This window comes from Rhinolophus sinicus, linkage group LG06, assembly GCF_036562045.2.
Source record: "Rhinolophus sinicus isolate RSC01 linkage group LG06, ASM3656204v1, whole genome shotgun sequence".
NCBI classification, from domain to species: domain Eukaryota; kingdom Metazoa; phylum Chordata; class Mammalia; order Chiroptera; family Rhinolophidae; genus Rhinolophus; species Rhinolophus sinicus.
In genome coordinates, this window is record NC_133756.1 from 108,603,017 (window position 1) to 108,624,530 (window position 21,514).

The 21,514-nt window shown below is 34.4% G+C and overlaps 1 protein-coding gene across 1 annotated transcript in view; it reads right to left on the reverse strand.

Moving 5' to 3' along the window:
- TMEM135 (transmembrane protein 135) overlaps nucleotides 1-21,514 on the reverse strand; it is a 215,515-nt gene that overhangs the window by 76,624 nt on the left and 117,377 nt on the right. The window contains exon 6 of the mRNA XM_019739636.2: nucleotides 2,395-2,441. Within this exon, the coding sequence (XP_019595195.1) occupies nucleotides 2,395-2,441 (47 nt within the window). The remainder of the gene's footprint in view (nucleotides 1-2,394; nucleotides 2,442-21,514) is intronic.

Here is a 21,514-nt window from a genome sequence, read left to right on the forward strand (position 1 = left end):
CACTGTTAAAAAACACTTATGGAACTGCTTCCTCAAGTTTTTCTTTAAAAAAATAAAAATTGGCACACATTCTCTCCATTGAAAGGGGGTTTCATTTCCCATTTTCCCATTTATGGGTTAGGATAAAAACACACGTTGACTCATTTCTAACATAAAATGTTTCCCTTATCGTCTTCTCAAAGGAGGTTACCATAAATGGAGTCCTGGGGACAATATCATTTGATATTTACCTGTCCAATTTTATGCTATTAGAACTAAAACAATTGTTAATAAATGAAATGTGTCCTCAAATATCTATTTATAGTAAAGTTTAATCTTCAGAATAAAATATTCTAAAGCAATTGGACTTGTTAACTGCTATGTACAATATTGTTTGTTCATTCTAAACACATGCTAGAGTTCAAACAAACATGTAACATTGTTTTGTTTAGTTGCAGTACTTTATAAATAGCTTTACTTTACCATTTACCAAACCTCTTTTGTTGAGTTATTCAAACTAACTTCTGCCAAGAACACTAGGAATTTGGTGATAGTGCTTCTTTTAGGAGAAAAACAACCCCTTGCCTCAGAAAATTGAAAATGTTTGTCTTGGCACTAAAACCTTGTATTGAGCCTTCTGGAAAGTATTTTAAATTGTTGTTTTTAACTTAACCTAGACTTTGTGACTGAAACAGGAAAAGGTTCCGTAGCTCTGCACCAAAATACATATTTATAGGGTTGATTTTCTTTCTACAGCAAAAATACTAGCTTATGGCAGCAGTTTTCAAAGAACCATGCTAAAAATTGAGTATTATCACCATATTCAACACACAATTTGTTTTTTAAAACATCAAAAACTTCTGATGACTAAGAAATGCTAAACGTTGATCAAATATGTGGTCTTTAAGTACCATATTGGGAAGGATTATTTCATTTAACTACCTGTTCTGTTAGGAATTTTCATAAAAAGAAAATTTACTTGATATTGTATTGATGTACTTTCCTCCTGCGTATATCAACAAAAGTTATGCTTCTAAGGTTTTATATTTTCTATATTTTCCTCACCAGGTATGCTTTATCTTTAGACTAGAAAGAACATAAAGATAAACCACCTGAACTTTTTGCAATATTGTCCTGTTAATGTGTTTGAGGACAATTATGAATTTTTTGAAAATTGATAAAATGAAGTCGTCATTGATCTTAACTCCTCTACCTCATCCCTAAATTATTAAAATATAAGAGACCACAGAAATCATAGGGTGTACACAGAGCTGCTTTAAAATGGTAAGTCAAACTATTTCACAAACAGCACCAGATCGATGCAATGATTTTTCAGTCATAATAACTGACATAAAATACTACATATCCCATTATCGATCCTTTGCAGATCAAGTCCTCCCTACCCTGAAACTTTATGCATTTTTTCCTTTCTAACAGCCTAGCTGTCCCTTTACAAGAACAATAACAGCAACATCAGCATTTTTATATTTGCATATAATATTTTTTGTAAAGTCAAAATAATTTAAACTATATCATTGTGCTTATCAAATATTTATTAGGACGTACTGGCAGGAAATTTGTTGTTCAAAAATTCTGGTATGGTTGAATTATCTTATTTAAGTTAGAAAATGATAAAAGACATATCTAAATATATCCTATTAAAATCCATAATTGCCTTTGTCAATTAAGTATAAATTTTAATTTTAAAAGCCTGGTCCTTACTGCTGTGATTGAATTCTGCATATATCCAGAAATACCAAGAACCTATTCAAATGAGTGCAATAAGAGTGAAATAAATGGGAATTACTAATATCACTGAAGATTATGAAGAAGTAGACTCTTTCTAAACAAAAATCATATTCCCATGCTGCCATGGTTACATAACAACAGCAGACATCCTTTTTATTGGCACTGAAAACTCGAGCCATCTTAAAACTCCCCCACACTCCTCCGAGTCTCAGCATCAATGAAAAATACAACTCTGACCTCATGGACTAATTTAATATTTTATAGTCTATGATTGATGTGCTAGGTTACCTTCACAGAAAATTTAGATTAAACCTTACCATCACTTCTCATTCAAATTTAAAATGTTAATTGTTCTATAAGGTGAGTGAAGAATATCTAAACTCAGGCCCACGAAAAAACCTATCAGTATTTGAGGACTATTTAAATTTACATATTCAGCTTTCCAAATAAACCTGTTAGTAGAATGTGAAAAAAAGAAATCTTCCTTCCCTCTCTTTCTCTATTTACTAAGGAGCGATGATTTATCTCTAACCACTCTAGAAAAAACGAAACTCATGCCACTTGCAGTGGTAATTATTTGGGGAACATTTTAGTTACATGCTTGATAAAAAATTGTAAAAGAACTCTATTTTTTCTATTAAAATAAATTGGTATAACAGAACATACCTGAAAAAGAACATGTACATGGCAGCTGTGATGCAGAACAAAAGGACCTATAACAAGGAGAAAATACATTACTTGCAAAAGAAAACTTGTATCATCATTGGTATGTCTTATAAAAGCAAAAAACCTACTATTAAATCTTGTACTTGAAACAATTTAAAGATGTGCAAAAGTAGTCACATCTATCACATTCTCTACCTTTCAAATAAACCATCTTAAGGCAATAATGGGTCTGTATACACACACACGTATAAATAAAAAGCATATACATTATACAATATGTATATATATTACAATATGTATATGTGTATATAGACTGCGTAGAAGGGTAACAAAGTTCAAAAAAGAACAACCAATTTTTTAAATTATCTCTAAGAATGCCATAAAAAAGAATGAAATCTTGCCATTTGTGACAACACGGATGGACCTAGAGATATTATGCTAAGTGAAATAAGTCAGACAGAGAAAGACAAATACCATGTGATTTCACTTATATGTGGAATCTCAAAAACAAAATAAATGAACAAACAAAACAGAAACAAACTCATAGATACAGAGAACAAACTGATGGTTGTCAGATAGGAGGGGGTTGGGGGCTGGGTGAAAAAGGTGAAGGGATTAAGTACAAATTGGCAGTTATAAAAATAGTCACAGGGATGTAAAGCACAGCATAGGGAATACAGTCAATAATATTGCAATAACTATGTGTGGTGTCAGGTGGGCACTAGATTTATCGGGGCGATGATCAGTTAGTAAGTTATATAAATGTCTAACCACTACGCTGTACACCTGAAAGTAATATACTATTGTATGTCAACTGTAACTAATAAAAAAAAGTCTGAAGACATTAAGAACAAAGACGAGTTTTAGATAATGAGATCAGCAAATAAAACATAATGTTTATTAACTATTATATTAAGATGACCGTATTTTTTAAAAATGTAAAATACAGTCCAGTTGTCAATTAATTCTAATTAATAAGAACAGCTCCTAAAAACATAATCATCCTTTGTGGGATATAAACTAGCTATTAAAAACTTCCTCTAAAAGCAGGCATCAGAACACAGTAAATCTGCATTAAAGAAGCTCCTGTCAAACACCCCATACTACACACGACACTAAGGTGTGTATGGAAAGAATCCACAACACAAGTCCTGGCCCAAGCTTAGTTATGTCAACAAAGTTTCTCTCTTTATTCTCCATGTTTCACTTTGGATCATTTCTACTGTTATGTCTTCAACTGGACTTGGATCAATCCATTTCATTGACGTCAACTGGATCCGTATTAACTCCTTTTTTTCTATTTGCTTTGGACTTAATTTGCTTTTCGGTTTTCTAGTTTCTTAAAGGTAGAAATGTAAGCCACTGATTTAAGATTTTTTTTTTAATATGATGTATAATGCTATAAATTTCCTCCTAAGATCTGTTGTACATGTATCCTACTAATTGTGGTAAGTTGGATATTCACTTTTGTTCCATTCAAAATACTTCCTAATTTTGCTTTTGTATGACTTCTGTGATCTATGACTTAGTGAGACGTGCGTTATTTAGTTTCCAAATATTTGGGGACTTTCAGCAATCTTTCTGTTGTTACTGCATTCTTATTTGATTCTATTACGGTCAGAAAATACTTTATATGACTTGATTATTTCTAAATTTATCAAAGCTTGTTTTATGTCCCAGAATATGTTCCATATGTTTGGTAATATCCCATGTGCATTTTAAAAGAATGTGCATTCTCCTGTTGCTGAGCAGAGGGATCTGTACATGTTAGTTATGGCAAGTTGGTTGACATTTTCGGTTCAAACCGTCTATATCCTTATTGATTTGTTGTTGTTTTTTTGTCCATTTGTTCAATCAGTTATTAAGACAAAGACAACATATCAAAATATCCTGCTGTAATTGTGGTGTTGTCTCCACAATCTCTCCTTGCAGTTCCATGAGTTTTTCCTTGGTGTATTTTGAAGCTGTTATTAGGGAGCTACACATTTAGAATTCTGTCTACTTTATCATGATAAAATTACCTTCTTTATCTCGAATGTTCTTTGCTCTGAAATCTATTTTATCTGATTATGAAATTGCTGCTTTCTTTTGATTACTGTTAGTTTTCCATTCTTTTACTTTTAAATGATTGGGTCTTTACATTTGAAGTTCATTGCTTGTAGACATAATATCAGTTTCTTGCTGTCTTTCCTACCTGAAAATCTCCAACTCTTCATTGATATATTTAGATTGTTTACATTTAATGTGATTATTAGTAAGTTCAGAATTAAATCTATCACTTGCTATTTATTTTTCTATTGTCTCTTATTTGTTTCCTTTTTCCTCTTTTCTGCCTTTTTTGGATTAACTATTTTTTATGACTCTAGTTTCCTTTTTTGGTTGGCTTATGTTAGTGTTTATTTTAGGGTTTATAGTATACATCTTTAAATTGATACAATCTCCATTCAAGTGACATTATACCACTTAACATACAATATAAAAACTTGAAATAATATACTTCCATTTCTTCCCTCGTGACCTTTGTGCAATTGTTGTCACCCATTGTACCTTCACCTATATTATAAAACCGCTATACTTTAATCATTTTTCAATCCTGAATGTCCAGGATCTTAAAACCATTGTTTCATATGTTTTGCCCATGTTTTAGTTGTTTCAACTGGAAGGGTAAGGATTATATCCTGATCATCCCGTAACTTACAGGTCATGGCCAGATGCAGAGCGTGGTTAAGTCTAAAAAATTTTCACCTTTGGTTTGGAAGATATTTTTGCTGGACATAGATTTCTAGGTTGATAGATTTTATTTCTGTAGTTTTCTCAATGAACGTCGTTCCAATATCTTCTTACAATTTGATTATGATGTGCCTTAGTGTAGTCTTGTACTAGGGGTTAAGTTTCTTGAATCAATTTACAGTTTTCACCAAATTTGAAAGAATTTTAAACCATTATTACATCAAATATTTTTTCCTCCCCCCTACTCTTCTCCTTTAGGAACTCCAATTAATGTAGAGTACGTCACATGAAATTCTCCCATAGCTCACAAATGTTCTCTTTATTTTGAAAAAAAAAAAAAAAGTCTCTTAACACTCTGTGTTTCATTTCAGATCATTTCTACTGTTATGTCTTCAAGTTTACTAATGTTGTCTTCTGCAATATAGAATGTCGTTAATGTCATCCAATAAATTTCCCATCTTACACATTATAATTATCATATCTAAAGTTTGATTTGGATTTTTCCCTATTTTCCACGTTTCTAACTTTTTGAAACTACAAAATTCAGTTATAATAACTCTTTTTAATGTTCTTGCCTGCTAACTAACAGCTCTGTCAAATTTGGTTTGGTATTGACTGATTTATCTCCTTATTATGGTTCAATTTTGTTTCTTACTGCATACCTGGTATTTTTGACTGAATACTAGACATTCTGAATTTCACCTTGGTGGGTGCTGGGTATTTTTGTATTCCCATAAATCTTCTTGAGCTTTGTTCTGGGACACAGTCAAGTTATTGGAAACAGTCTAATCCTTTAAGGACTTGCTTTTAAGATACTTTAGGAGGCAGTAGAGTAGTGCTCAACTTAGGGCTAATTATTCCCCATTACTGTAATACGACCCTTATATACTTGAGTATTGACTACTTTACTCAACGCCACATGGATCTTGAGATTTTCCAGTCTGGCTGGTAAGGAATCTATTTCTGCTGCTATGTGAGTGCCAAGCACTCAATTAAGGACCTCTAATCCTTTCAGGTTGTTGTTTCCTTGGCCTGGGGTATTTTCCTCCCTCATGTGTCCTAATCAGTAATCAGCTGAGTACTTTCCTCTCTAGTCTTCTGTTCTGTGAACTCTATCCAGCATGGTTTCCTCTCACTCTCCACTCTGTTTCCTCAACTCAGAAAGTCCTCTAGACTTTGCCCAGTGACTAGTACATCATAGATGTTCAGTAACTGATAACTATTAACAAGAAACAATGTCTCTGTGATTCCCTTCCATTTCACAAACACTGCACAATATACTTACACGGGATAAGTAATTTTGAAATTGCTAATTTTGCCTTAAATTTTTAACATTTTCTTAATTCAAAAAGTAATGCAGGGCCTGCTACAACATAGATGAACCTCAAAAACATTACGTGAAAGAAACAAGTTACAAAGGACGACATGCTGTATGATACCATTTATATGAAATTCCAGAACAGACAATCTATTTACAGAAAGTAGAATAATGAATGGCTAGAGCTATGGGAGTGAGAGTTGATAGGGAGTGTTTGCTAATGGTACAAGGTTTCTTCTGGGGGCGATGAAAAGGTTCTAAAATTAGATTGTATGGACAGGTGCACAACTCTATAAATATACTAAAAAATCATGGATTTGACACTTCAAACTGGTAAATTTTATAGCATGTAAATTACATCTGAAAAGGCTATTAAAGCTGATTTTTTTTACAATGCAACACATGTACATGATAAACACTAAATTCAAACTGAATAACAAAAGTACAATGAAAAGAAAGTGCCCTGCTATTCCAGATCGCTGGTATCCTGTCTGTGTAGAAGTGTGTGTGTGTGTGTGTGTGTGTGTGTGTGTGTGTGTGTGTGTGAGAATAGACACATATTAATAAAGACATTGTGTTGTAGCTTTCTCTTTAATTTTATACATAAACACACACAATATGGAAATGCTGAAGTTTATTTAAACAGACTATGAATAGATATTTAGAGTGGATACAATAAATAATGAATACCAAAGCACACTGTGTAAACATGTGCACTTATATCTCTGAGGTAAATTCTTAGAGCTGGATTCACTGCATCAAAGGATAGGTGCATTTTTTCATTTTGATGTACTCCCATTAGATTAGCAATCTCCCTATACCAAAAAAACTGTTTTATCCTTATCAAAGCGATGAGTGAAAGAAATGATACATTATGTTTGCATTCGTCTTATGAGTGAAACTGATCTTCCCAGGTTTATAAACCTTTTTGTTCATTTTTTTGGTCAGTTGTTTTAACTGCTTTTTCATATCATTTGTCTATTTTAGGATTGGTGACCTTGTAGAAAGCATTTTTATGTTTTGAAACTGAGTATACTTACACGAAAACCTATAAATAATTTCACTATTAGCTATTTGTACTAAGAATATGGGTGGTTAAATGAAAGTAGTCATATAAAGGAAATCTCGTAACATATTAAGCCAAAAGAATATTTTGAGCCAAAAGTGTACAGAAAAAGTACAACAAATAATGTGAAAGTAAAGTTCATTCAAGTGAAAAATGCTGTTTTCTCTAGAATGAGTTTTCAGGAAGTGACAGATTTACAATACATGGCTTCCTGGTATAGAACTTAGAAAACTTTCAGGAAAAAAAAAACAACGGTACTATTGCTGTCATCACCATGTCATGTAGACTTATATGAAAACTATCCCCTCTCAAGGCCCTAATAAAAAAACAGTATCACAATATATGAATACTTTAAAATCCTAAAAATAATCAGAAATATGACACATGTGAATACAGTCCAAATGTGAGTGTGGACTGGTAAAGAACGCTGTTTTTACCATTTACGTCTCAAAATGGTTAAAACACATATCCTGAAGTCATTTTAAAGTCTAGCAGAGACCTGAACAGATGGTGCATTTAACTACTTCCTACCACACAACTCTGCTTTTCTTTAACATAATTAAGTGCTCTCGTCCCCAATCACAGCGCCTGTAACCACTCCCTCCTGCCTCTGTCCCAGGACAAGCAAGGATGCAGAGCTGCCTGTCCTTCATTCCTCACCAAGCCCATTTCGCCCCATATTCACTGAGCTGCCTCTTTCCATTACTCAAATGAATACCAAAATCTCATCTCTGTTTTCTGGAAAAGCAGCAATAAATGTCCCTTTGTCCCATGTGTATTTCATTCATATTTCTGCAGTGTTTCCACCCACCCATTCACAATAATTGATTTGGCATCTATGTGTTTCTAACACTTTGTGACTCATCAAGTCAAAGGGAGAGAGATACAAACGTAAGCTCCAAACTATCAAGAGCCCACGTGATCTTCTAGTAAAATAGAATAGACAAGGAACCACAAGTTCTCACTATCGTTGATATATTTATTCAGTATTTGCTATACTGCCAGCATCCAGGGAAACAAAATCACGTGATCCTGGATTCTCGTTGCCCTTATGAGGTCAAGTCTAGTGGAAATGTAAGTGTATTAACAAATCCTTCCAATACAATATGCGAGGACAGAATATTAAACTTCATGCTACAAGAAGTACTCACCAAAACATCTGATTATATTATTATTTAAATTACTCAGTGTATTTAGGCAATGCATTTTTGGTTGTCTGTATACCCTTCTTTATGTCTCCACCAGAACTTAGAACATAAAGTCCCAAAGGGCAGAGTCTTTACTTTACCTAACTCCATACATGGATAGATTCTTGATATATTATTTAAGGCTTTTGATAATGATGATGTTAGCTTCTATTGATAGCAACCCTCTTCAAAAAAACTAGTATTACTCTCATTCACACACTTATAATAAGACTGAACTTTAGAATACACTAAACATCTTCAACTTTTCTGAAAACACAAGACTATTTCATGGTCTCTTGGGGAAACCATTCTTATTGGATGAATAAGTGTTATGACAATTTGCAATGTATATATGTTGACTTTGAACACACAATATATTATCATAATATTGATTTGCTTCAGCTAACACATAATTTCAAGCAGCACTACTCTCAAGTTAAATAACTATGTATTGCTTTATAATTTTTAAAAATCCTTACAGAATTTAAATCTCACATACTATACAGTCCATCTTTTTATTCTGTCACTTTGTTTCAGAATAGCGATTTATTGATTTTTTTTTAAAGTTTCCCTTCCTTGACAAAACAAATGCAGGAAAAGTACAAAAGACCTTATGGGGAATTTAGGACCACATATGCCTGACTAGAATTAAGAAAGAAGTCTTGGATCTCCAAATTTAAGACTATAAACTTGATCAAATAAATCACTTCCATTCTTTAAGTCTTAACTTTTCATCTTTAAAGGAACTTAGATTAATCTGTAGTATCTTTCCAAACTCCAAAATTCTGATTCCATCAGTCAATTGGTTTCAGTGTACAACAAAATTATTTCCAAGCAAAACGTCACTAATATATAATGAGACAAATCTCAGAATTCATGTATACATAAGCAGACGAAAGTATTTGCTCTGACTGAACTGAATGTAATGGAGGGAAATTACATTAAATATGCCAAAAATTTGGGCCTAGTCTCTTCCTTGCACTGCTCTCCATTCTTGATTTATACTTCAAGGTCAGCAAACAGAGTATGACAACATATTAACCTTGAAATTTTCCAGTTGTAGAAAACAGCTATGTAAGATAGCGGCTGGGAAGTACAGGCTATATGATATCCTGTCCTTTTATGGTAAGTAGGTAAGCTGTATTTTGTCTGCCATAAAAATAAAACAAGCTAAAGGATGTAACTATGGAAAATTTCAATGTGTAGCAACTAATACAACCTGGAAGTTACATTCTTTATTACAACTTAATTCTTATTCTGCTGGCAGATTTTAAAAAAATAAACAGCTTTAAAATGACTGTCTATTTAAAAGTTTACAGATCAAGGATTATATGAAGGAAAATTCAGTCTTTACTAAAAACGTAAAAACCAAGATGCAAATTCATTCACTGAACAAAATACTCATTGAAAGTATGTTCTCAGAACTGGGACGATAAAACCCAGTTAGATATTATGGTTAAACACCTACATCACTTCATTCACAGCTCTATTTTACCATTTAAAGGAGACGCAGTTTACTTGAAGCAAAGGTTGGCAATGACATACTTAAAAATTATCACGACAGTCATTTGTTCCTTTTCTTCCCCATACCCATTTCTCTATGGTTAACTGGCATTAAAAGTCATTAAAAGTGCAATTCAAAACAAACAGAAAAGGAAATAAATATGAAAAGGAAGAGCAAGGAGCCAAAAGAAACCATGGGGGAATTTAATGATAGAAAGTTAGTAGAGGTAAATCAAGAAAATAAAATGGAACAGAGAACATGGAGAAAGGAGAGGAATAAAATAGATAATCAACTACTATTGATTAGCAGTGCTAGGTACTGTATAAAGTATTTTAAAAATATTATCTCTAGTCCTAACAACAGCTCTTCAAGGTAGGTTTTTATCACTCTTATTTTAAAGATGAGGCAAAGATGGTCTCAGCAGATAAGTTAGTCACCTAAAATCACAGAATATTTAACTGGCTGAATTAGGCTCAAAGCTAAAACTATTTAATTTCAAATTCAACGCTTTCAATTATACCCCTCTGCCTCTAGAAAAGATTTTATTCTTATTAATGTTAATTTAGTGGCTACTATGTTTACAAGGTAGGAATAATTCCCATAATGATTCCAATTTTTTTTAACCAGTGTCTGTCATCTAAAAAATTGAGGGGAAAATCTTTCAAAGTTCAGTATTATTACAATAATTAAAACAATAGTGTAACAACAACATCAATTGTTGATGTTTCTGAAAGCTCCTTCATTTCACATGTTGCACTAAATTCTTGACATATTTCACTTTAATATATAATCCTCAAAATGGCCTTGCAATGTAGGGATTATTATATTCACTTCAGAGAAGAGGTTTAGAGAAACATAGCTCGGGATTAAGCCAGTTTGGGGAACCAGGTGTGATTCTAAAGCCTGTGAACTGTCACGGATTTCTCTCAAAGATTCCTTTAAAAACTCCCAATAAAGAATTACAGTTTTATGAATTTTATTCAATTTAATTATAAAACATCTCTTCTTTTCATGCACAGCAGATAAAACAGTAAGTTAAGGTACATTCTCTGTGCCAAAGAGCTCACTATCTACACTATAAATCGGATTTAAGAAAAGCAACGGTGACAAGAAAATTCCATAATCCTCAAACCTTCTATAAAATATTTATTCTAGTAAAGAAAAACAGATCTAAGAAATATACTTTTTAAATTTCCAAATAATCTAAATATTACAAGCAAGAACTAAAAATTTTACATGTTTACATATGAAGTGAGATGACAAAAAGTTGCATGAGTCAGTTTTCCAATATGTTTACAAAACCATGGAAGGGACCACCATTCTCTAGCTGAATGCTGCCAAACATGTTCCTTTTTCAATTTAGAGAACAAAACAAAGAACCTCACATGTCATTCAGCACATGAAGGAGGAGGAAGAGAAAGGTTTTACATGGATTCAGAGCAAAGTTAAAGCTGAAAAAATATTGTGTTTCCAGCAGGGCAAAGTAGATGGGGTCACCTAAGTGAAACCTCATTATTATAAGTAGACAATTTGTAGTAAGTTAGTTATTGTCATCCAAAAGGTGGTATTCCCATTAACCTCAAATAAGAACCAGGCTTAGGGTGATAGTGTGTTTTCCCCTCAGAGACAGTACAAAAATAAATAAATAAGAGCTTGCAGATTACTTTAGAGAGGTCACAGCAGGGCCACAAACAACACATGGCACTATGGCAATTCAGATCTTTCTCTTTTGATAAAGGTAAGAAAGACCAGTAGAATGAGGGCTATTTTCACTCTAACTAAGGTGGCCAGGAAGACAGCACTCACTCACTACTTCACCAAACCACACTGTGCTGTGGACCAAAGGCCCACAGCTGCCCTCCAGCGGAGTTCCACATTTTTTAAGTGTCCGCTGAGAACCCACTATTCGCAATACATAAAGCCCCGAAAAAGAGCCACCAACAACAGAAAAATAGGCACTATCTTCACTGTTGTTTTAAACACACATATGGGTACTTAACTCATGTGCTGGTATAATGGAATGTCACTTAGTTCTCCCAAATGGTATGCCCTGTGCGCACACTCAAGCCATCTGCCAGTTCTTTGGGCATATGCTCATTCCAGAACTCATCTGAGAAATCCTTCCTCAATTAGGCATGGCATAGCTCATATCTATCTTAGTTCTCATTATTTCTATCCAGCTGCAGATTCCTCTCTGCATACTCAGTTTCCACTGACTATCATTTCTTCAGAAAGGAAAGGTCCATAACTAATCGGTTTTCTTTTTCTAATGAACATGTTAAAAGTTTTAAAGCACAATTAAAGTGGGCATTACCTCTACAAAAAAAGGGGTGGGGTAAGTACCAGGGTAGCATGTGCTTGAATTATGAACCAAATGCACTATGGAAACCTTTTCAACCATCTCTCCTAAAACTGTATACACACACAAGATTTTTCCTTTTGAGTTCCCCATGCTTATTACAGCAAGAAAACACAATAGATCAAGGCTTCTTACGTGTTGGTTAACCTTTTTTCTGTGCTTTTTTCCCCTCTGCAATCAGCAAGACAGATTCGGTATCTAGTTTGTCACTAACAGACATAACAATATTGAAATATATCATTTTTACAAAAGTATTTTAACAGTTTATAGATAAGAGTATAATAAAATAAAAAATCACTACTGATATTTTTAAAAATCCAGTCAACTTTGCTAACATCTAATGGTCTAGGGCAATGAGAAGAAACTTAAATGCTTATTTAGTCTTATTCAAACAGTAAAAATGAATTAAGAATAAACAGAGATAAAAATCTAGTGCAACTGTAAAATCAAGTTTTATCCAGTATTAGTTATTAATTATGAATTCCAAAATGATTAAAAAGAAGTGATTTATACACTGGGGTAACCTCTATCACGGAAAGCAGAAGCTTTGTATTCTAGTTGCATGTAGTGAGGACCTTATTCGCAATTGGTGTATAACCAGGTTCAAGGATGAACCTATATGACCTAATGAGAGAGGCAGTCTGTCTAAAAGTCAAAATCATAATTTTAGATACTAATATCTGGGAATGTTTGCACAAATTCGTCACCACTTGGAAGTACATTATTCTTACATTTCTGATGGTAATATTATGCGTTGTATGTATGCATCTGTAGATGGATGGATGGATGGATGGATGGATGGGTGGGTGGGTGGGTGGGTGGGTGGGTGGATGGATGGATGGATGGATGGATGGATGGATAGATAGATAGATAGATAGATAGATAGATAGATAGATAGATAGATAAATGTATACACACAATACCTCTTACCAAAGGACAGTAGTCCCTGAACTTTCTAAATAAACTCAAAATTATGGACATGAAAATGTGAGTAGTCAGTACCTGCAGAAACCACCATCTTGTTTTTTTTCTAGCCATCTTACTTGCTTTTTCAGAATGGCTGCATCTCAGAGAACCAGGAGGTTTCAGAATGAATAATGTGATCCTCATGTGGTATTTTAGTCCCTCAGTTATGTTCACAACCTGATAATCATCTACTTCTATAGAAATTGTCATGAAAGGAAAAATAAGTTTTGTTTTTCTTCTCATTTTTTGTTCTCCATAAGATGTCATTAACAGGCATGGGAAGAAATGAACAAAGGTTTTCTGAAGCTTTCTCACAATAGCATTCTTAATGTTCCCACAGTCTTGTTTTATTAGCAATTAGCATAGCTGCCGAGTTTTAGCTTACTTCTCCAGTACTGTGAATACATCCATATTAATTTTTATTTTAAAATATCAATAACATGAATGCATACTTATTCTAGATTATAATCCAAAGTAGTACTTTGAAAATGCAGGTTATTGGACATATAGACATATGGGACGTGATTTCCTGGTTAAGAACAAAAGAAACATTTATTTTGTTCATTCATTTAAATTATAGACTTATTTCTCCCGTCCAACTCAGATTTTTTCAAGTGCTTGTTTTTAAAGGTATCTTACAGTTTAGAAGTTAGAGTCTTCTGAATACAAACTTCTACAAATCATAGCACACACAAAGACCTCCCTGGGCTATGTCTAAAACACTGTCTAAATACCAGCGCTGTCTCCACCCACCGCATTAGAATGAGATAAACAAGCCATGTATCAGCAAAGCAGAACAACTCAACATTGTCACGCTGGGAAGATAATTAGGAGTTAAACAGAGTAAATGCTCTCAAAAATAAGTCCTCACAATACCCAAAGAACATTGAAACGGATATGACTTGGCCTTCTCCGCCTTCAAAATTTAATTAGTAACAATAAACCAGACTAATTGGGGGTGGAAGCTGCAAAGTTCTGAAGAGCATTTCTAAATGTAATTTTCTCAGTGTATTAAATATGGGACATGGCAAAAATGAGGCATGCATGTGTGTTAGCCAAAATTTTCACATGGAATAGTCTGATTAATATTTTAACAGAAAAGGCCCCTCAGGAAAGCAGGTGGTTCCTGGTGCACACGGTCTCAATCGGAGCAATCCTAAGTACACATTCCTTCATCTTAATCAAGCTGGGAGCCAAAATATAAATTGGCATTTGTGGAAGCATGATTTCATTTTTCTAAAAAGGAAAAAGGGTAAAATGACTAGTTTTTAATGAAAACTAAGCATTAAAATATTGGTCATTACCCTGCCTCAAAAGTGTCATTATAACTAGACTTTTATGTATCTTGAGACCTATTTGAGTTAAAAATAAATCCCCTAAGTAAATATACTCAGTACTTAGCAGTGAGTATAGTATGACTGACTAGAAGAAAACTTCCCATTATCTACATAACAAGATGGTGACATTAGAATTTCATTTTGGATTGTTATGCCACCAAACTACAAATCAGAGCAGTTTAGATTAACTGAATTTCAACACAAAACTATTGCCTAGTTATTTCATTTCTGCATATACATGAAATTAAAATTGATGGCTAATTAACCTGCAAAAGCTAAGTGATTTATACCCAAGTGACTGCAGACCACTCTTAGTATTCATAATTTCCAGTGCTCAAGTTCTTTCTGTTGATAGTTCATCTAGCTCTAATTAGCTTCATATAAATGCAGGTAAATATTTCTAATGTCTAGTTTGAATTTTTATATAAATAATTTTGAGTAGGTAATAGACAAGAATCACATTATGTTGCTTTAATAAAGTATTCTTATATACTCTGTGTGAATGACAACTTGAAAATTGTACAGACAATTTTACAGCCCTGTAAGTAGACAACCGGTCACCTTGGAAGGCTCCAGCAGAATCACCATCACAACTGGGCGAGAAAGATTCAGGAATTATCACCAATTAAGGAAAGAGTATTAAATCAATATCAGTAGGTATAATCATTCTTCAGATTATCTAGGTAACAGAGAACAGATGTTGAAGAAATAGGCCCAGAGGAGCTAACTCTGATGAGATCAAGAGTCATTAGAGGACAGGTTCAGAAGGGTGGTACAGAGATAGACCTTACAGAGCTCAAGAGCAATGGAATTGATACCGGAATGGGCATGGACATAAGTGTCTTCTACTTCACACCTTTGTCTAAGGTCAGTATGACCTGGCCTCATCACTTCAGGCCTGGACTAGTCTCAAAGATCAAACACACCATCTAAATCACTCACTAGGACAAATCCCTAGAGCCAAATCCCAGAGTTTCTCACCCTTGGCACTAGTGACATTCAGGGCAGATAATTCTTTGTGGTTGGGGGTGAGGAGGTGGACAGCTACCCTGTGCATTGTAGCTGTTTAGCAGTTTATCTGGCCTTTACACACTAGAGGACAATAGCACTTCTCACCACCAGTGAGAACAACCAGAACTGTCTCCAAACATTGCCCACTGTCTCTTGAAGAATGTACAAAATTGCCCCCAGCTGGCACCACTGATTTAGAGGAAGCCTAGAGATTCTTTACTTGGACCATTCATACAATCTTAAGTACAGATAAAACCCTGAGAACCCCTAACCTCTTCCCTGCTACATGAATCCTTTCTGTAATGACCATAAGAGATTACTGTATAGCTTTTGCTTAAAAATTCCTATAATGCGAAACTCTCAACTTTACCAGGCAACCAAATTCATTTATTGCACAGTTCTATTTGCAAATTCTTCCTCATTATTGTAGTGATATCTGCCTTTCTCAAAATTATACTTATAATGCCCAGTTTCACGGAAAAAAAAAATCTTTCTTCCACAAAAACAGTCCTTCACATTTAAGATGATAACCTCTCCACCTTGACCCTTTTGTCGGTCAGAACCACAAGGAACACATAAACATTTTCAATCAAAATTTAAGTTCTCAGTGGTCAAGGAGCCACCCAAGCCATCCCATGGGGATAGAGAGAAACTGGACCATCTCCCAGCTCCAGACAGGTCCAGCCCTGGATCATATATACATTTACAACAACATTTAAACTTCTGTATCCTCAAAAATACACATATAACGTATGGAATAACTTTTTTTTTAATAATTTCCTTTACATTTAAATAGTCAATTTCTGATAAATTAAATTTTTTTAAAAAGGATCTACTCCCTCATTGGTAGACTAAATGATATACCTCCTTCAACACAATGAAAGACTTTACATTTTGCTATTTTACTATATTCACTGCTTTCTTACATGTAAATTAGCCCTTCATCTTGTATAATTTTTTTTGTGTATGTAATTGATGTTTTGAATTCAGGGTTGCTAAATTCTAGAATATGTTTTTAAAGTATCTAATAAAATCAAAGCATATAAATTCCCCATTTAGAAAATATATTTTAGAAATAGCTTAAGGCAAAACGATTTTTATAAGACCTTAAATCATTTGTGTTTTAACTATATAATTAACCTCACATATCTAAAACTCAGCTAGCCAACAAGTCTAATTACCTAAAATGGTCTCTAAGCAAAGAAACCCTTTGTTCAAATAAAATCAAACCTGAAAAGAACTGTAAGTAAAATAAATGAAGGTAGAAATGCTCTGCCTGAGGTACTGCTTTGTCTCCCATATATACCACACTATACAGTTGTTCCTGGGAGGCTCTGCAAAAGCCTGGACATATGTGAAGAATACCTTAGAAAACACTATCAAGGCACATACTAAAATGAGGTAGGCGAGGGGGAAGTCACTGTACCCTTCCTCCTAAACCCTCTCTCTCTAAATAAAAAGTTCATAGACTGGAAAGAGAGATGCCACAACAACTATGCAATTGATTTGTATGAAAATATCCCAGGTCTTCTCTCAAAGTAAATTTGTTCTTAGTTTACATAACATTCTAGCAAGGTGAGTTAAGTTGTTTTAAAAAACAAAGCCAATTCATCATAAGAAGAAAAGGAAAGAGAGGGGATGATGGAGAGAGACATAAAAATAATAATGAAGTAACAGTTGAAAGCATAGGGGAAAAACTGGCAAGAGTGATATACTGTTTGCAAAATTGGCCACAATTTCTCCCATCCCTGTATGCCTACCTCCTTGCAATATGACTTTGTTGCTCTGCTCGTTAGAGTTATAGACAGAGCCTAGTTCCCCACCCTTCCTGGGTAAGCCCGATGATTTGCTTTGACCAACAGAATGTGGCAAAGGTGACACAATGTTATTCCCAAGCCCAGGCTCCACTCTCAGCGCTTGGAAGCATGAGACCACTATGTAAGGAAGTCCAAGCAAGCCAACTTGAGGATGAGGGACCAGGAAGACGGAGAAGTGAAAAACTAACTCAGTATCATCTCAGACCATGAAGTCCCCAGCCAAGGCACCAGAAGGCTGTAGATGCGTGAGTGATCCCAAGAGAGACCAGTAGAAGAGCAGCCCAGCTAAGACCAAACTAAATTGCTGATGCACAGAATTGGAAGAAAATCAAACTGTTGTTTTAAAACCACTAAGTTTTGGGGTGGTTCATTACAGAACAATAGATAATAAAAAGTAAGCTAGACCCAAAAGTAATAGTCATCTGGAGACCAGTTAGTGCAGAATAAAGAGCCCTACCCAATTTGATAGGTCCTAAATGTGTAAGTATTATGGTATTATAGAATACTTCATATTAACAATATGAATAATCAACGATGCCAATTTGTTTAATATGTTCTAATTAAGAAAGAGAAATATGTGATACCATTCAGAAACAATTTAATCTAAGACTATTTAAAATATTTTAATGAATCCAAGACTTACAGAAAACTTGAATTTTTGGAGTACTAAATAACAATGAACTCTATTGGCCTTATTGGCCTTAGAGAGACAATCAAAATTGCGATATATAATAGAATAAAATTCTTTAGCACCTCTACTTCCTTATATAGTCCATCAGTGTTAAATAATAAGTCAATTATAGATCTATAAAACCTAGAACATATTTTTAACAACTTAATAAAGATGCATATTTTGGCTGCTTACACATCTTTATCCAATATCTTATTCAAAACGTTGGGTGAAAAATATAACTAACCAGTTGTTGTAACTGCAGAAACTCTGCATAAGTGAACCACAGCTTCAGTCTTTCCTTCCCATAACATTCCACAGTGATGTAATAGAGGGGGATATTTTTTAAATACTTAAAATAAGACCAATTAAGCAAATACCATGATTACTAGCATATATTTTTTTGCCTCATAACTTGCTGTTATAGCCAAAAGAAAATACAAAAAAGAAAGAAAGAAAAAGGTGTTCCACGGTGTGATCAACATAGGTTTGTGTGTTTTCCTTAAAAGAAAACTCTCCTTCACTTAATCATCTATAGCATAGCCCAGAAAGGAGTGACTTGCCAATGCAGGTCTTCTGTGAATCAGGCTGTAGCACAGCTACCACCAAACCTACTACGTAAGTACGTGGAAGTCCGAAACAGGCTGCTTTTCACTGGCCAGGTACCTGGAGGAGACCACCGGCTGGCCCCACAGGTCCCCAGCAGGACTCTAGAGGGTTTACCACAGTCTAGCAAGGACAGAGGTTCTCAACCACTTTGTGTTCTCAGAGCACTTGGGAATTTAGAAATTAAAACACAGAACAACACTAAAGCCAAAATAATGGTGCCTGCTACATAGTTTTTAAAATATTAGTATTCTGCCAAAGTACCTTGAAATATTAAACTTGTGTAGACTAAACTTTTTTATTCTGGTTAAGTACACTATATGTATGTAATAAATATTCTTAAACTAATATTGAATGTGACTATTCCTAACAGATGTTTCTAATTAGTCTCTTAGTAACACTACCACAGGTTACATTGTGGATACTTTAGGGAAATTTGCCTTCACTGTGAGATTTGTTTTTACACTGTTTCATTTAATAAATCTTCATCTCTGCACAATTATGGAAGTAATCTGTACCCTGAGATAGGAAGAAAAGCACAAACATTTAAAAATCCCTGAATGAGTTAAATGTACCATCACGTGCCTTTCGATAGTCCTAGGGTAATTTGAGATTAGTAATTATAACAAATTTTCACAATTCTCAATTTTTATCCATTCTATACAGACATGTGCTAATAGCTTTACTAAACTCTAAATCACAACATTTCACAAATTACTACATATTACTCTCAGATGCAGTGTCTGAAGTTTTGCCAACAATCTGAAAAGAGTATGGACTTTTCAAACCAGATACACATCATTTCCTCACTTTATGAAATGTTAGTACCATTATATTTCAATAAAAGTATTACAAAATGAATCACATTGTAAATGACTAGAACAGTAGTTCACAACCACCTGTGCAAATATAAGTGACCAGCTCGACCAAATGATAAAAGGAAAATGAAGATTTAGTACAATTAGTAAGAAAGTGAATCCCCATGTCCATCCTCTCAAGCCTATCTTCCAAAGAGATTATCTTTGTGACTGTGGGGAGGACAGGCTGGAGCCACCAAGGCACTCACTATTTCTCCCAATAGCCCAATTCCCTATCTTTCAACCAACAGCATGCTGAGAAACGGTAAGAGGCACAGCATTTGATATGGACCCCAGTCAAGGGAGGCACACACAGCAGGAACAAAATCTAACTTAAGTTACTACGTTCAGCTAACTTTTAGATTTAAAAAATAGGGGATTGTGTCTTATTCACCTATCTCTAGAGCCTAGCATATTACATCACAAATGTTAATTAATTGATTTTTTAAAAATTTAGCTATGCATAGCTTGCTTTATCAAACATTCAAAGAACATCAAAGCTTCACATGAACTACGGTGTTTAATTATGTCTCTACAGAAATGGCAATGGCTCCATCCTACTCCAGCTTCGGATCCCCCCAAGTATTCATTTTGACAGTAGTATCTACGAGGTCTGACAATTAAGTTTGCGAACTTGTTGCAATGATGTTGCTAACCTTTTCTGATATCAGAGGGATTATTCATTATGAATTTGTACCAACTGGAAAAACAGTTAACCAAGTTTACTGTTTGGAAGTACTGAAAAGGCTGCATGAAAAAGTTAGATGACCTGAACTTTTCACCAACAATTCATGGCTCTTGCATCACGACAATGCACCAGCTCACAGGGCACTGTCTGTGAGGGAGTTTTTAGCCAATAAACAAATAACTATATTGGAATACCCTCTCTACTCAATTGATCTGCTGCCAGTGACTTCTTTCTTTACCTGAAGAGAAAGGAAATATTAAAAGGAAGACATTTTGATGACATTCAGGACATCAAGGGTAATACGACGACAGCTCTGATGGCCATTCCAGAAAGAGTTCCAAAATTGCTTTGAAGGGTGGACTAGGCGCTGGTGTCAGTGTATAGCTTCCCAAGGGGAGTACTTCGAAGGTGACCATAGTGATATTCAGCAATGAGACATGGAGCACTTTTTCTAGGATGAGTTCTTGAACTTAATTGTTAGTCCCGTATGCTATCCATGATCTAGATAACTACAAAATCTTCTAGCTGGTTTTTTAGTATTTAATTCTCCCAATCCATAGTAAACTGACAGACATGTCTTCCTAATGTACCATTTTCATCATTCCACTCTTACTCAAATATCCACAGAAGCTCCTTTTGCCTAATGAAAAATCCACAGCCACAACTCCACCAAACAATCTGTACCTATCCCATCTCACTTCATATTACTCCTTCAAACAACCCTGTTTCAACTACACTCCTAAGTCTTCCTTACAACTCTCTCCACACCTCTATTTTTTTCCATCTGTTAATTCTCATTTCTTCTTCTGAAGCTCACAGCCACTACTTCTTTCAGCAGCACATACACAAAGAAAAGAGATAACATAGTCTCTCACTTTTGCCAGAGACATACTAGCAAAAGTGATTTTAACTGAAGAATAATTAGTGTTAAACAATAAATACTGATTAAAAACACAGTAAGAGCTCACAGAATGCACATTCAGTACATTTTTCCCTGTTTCCCT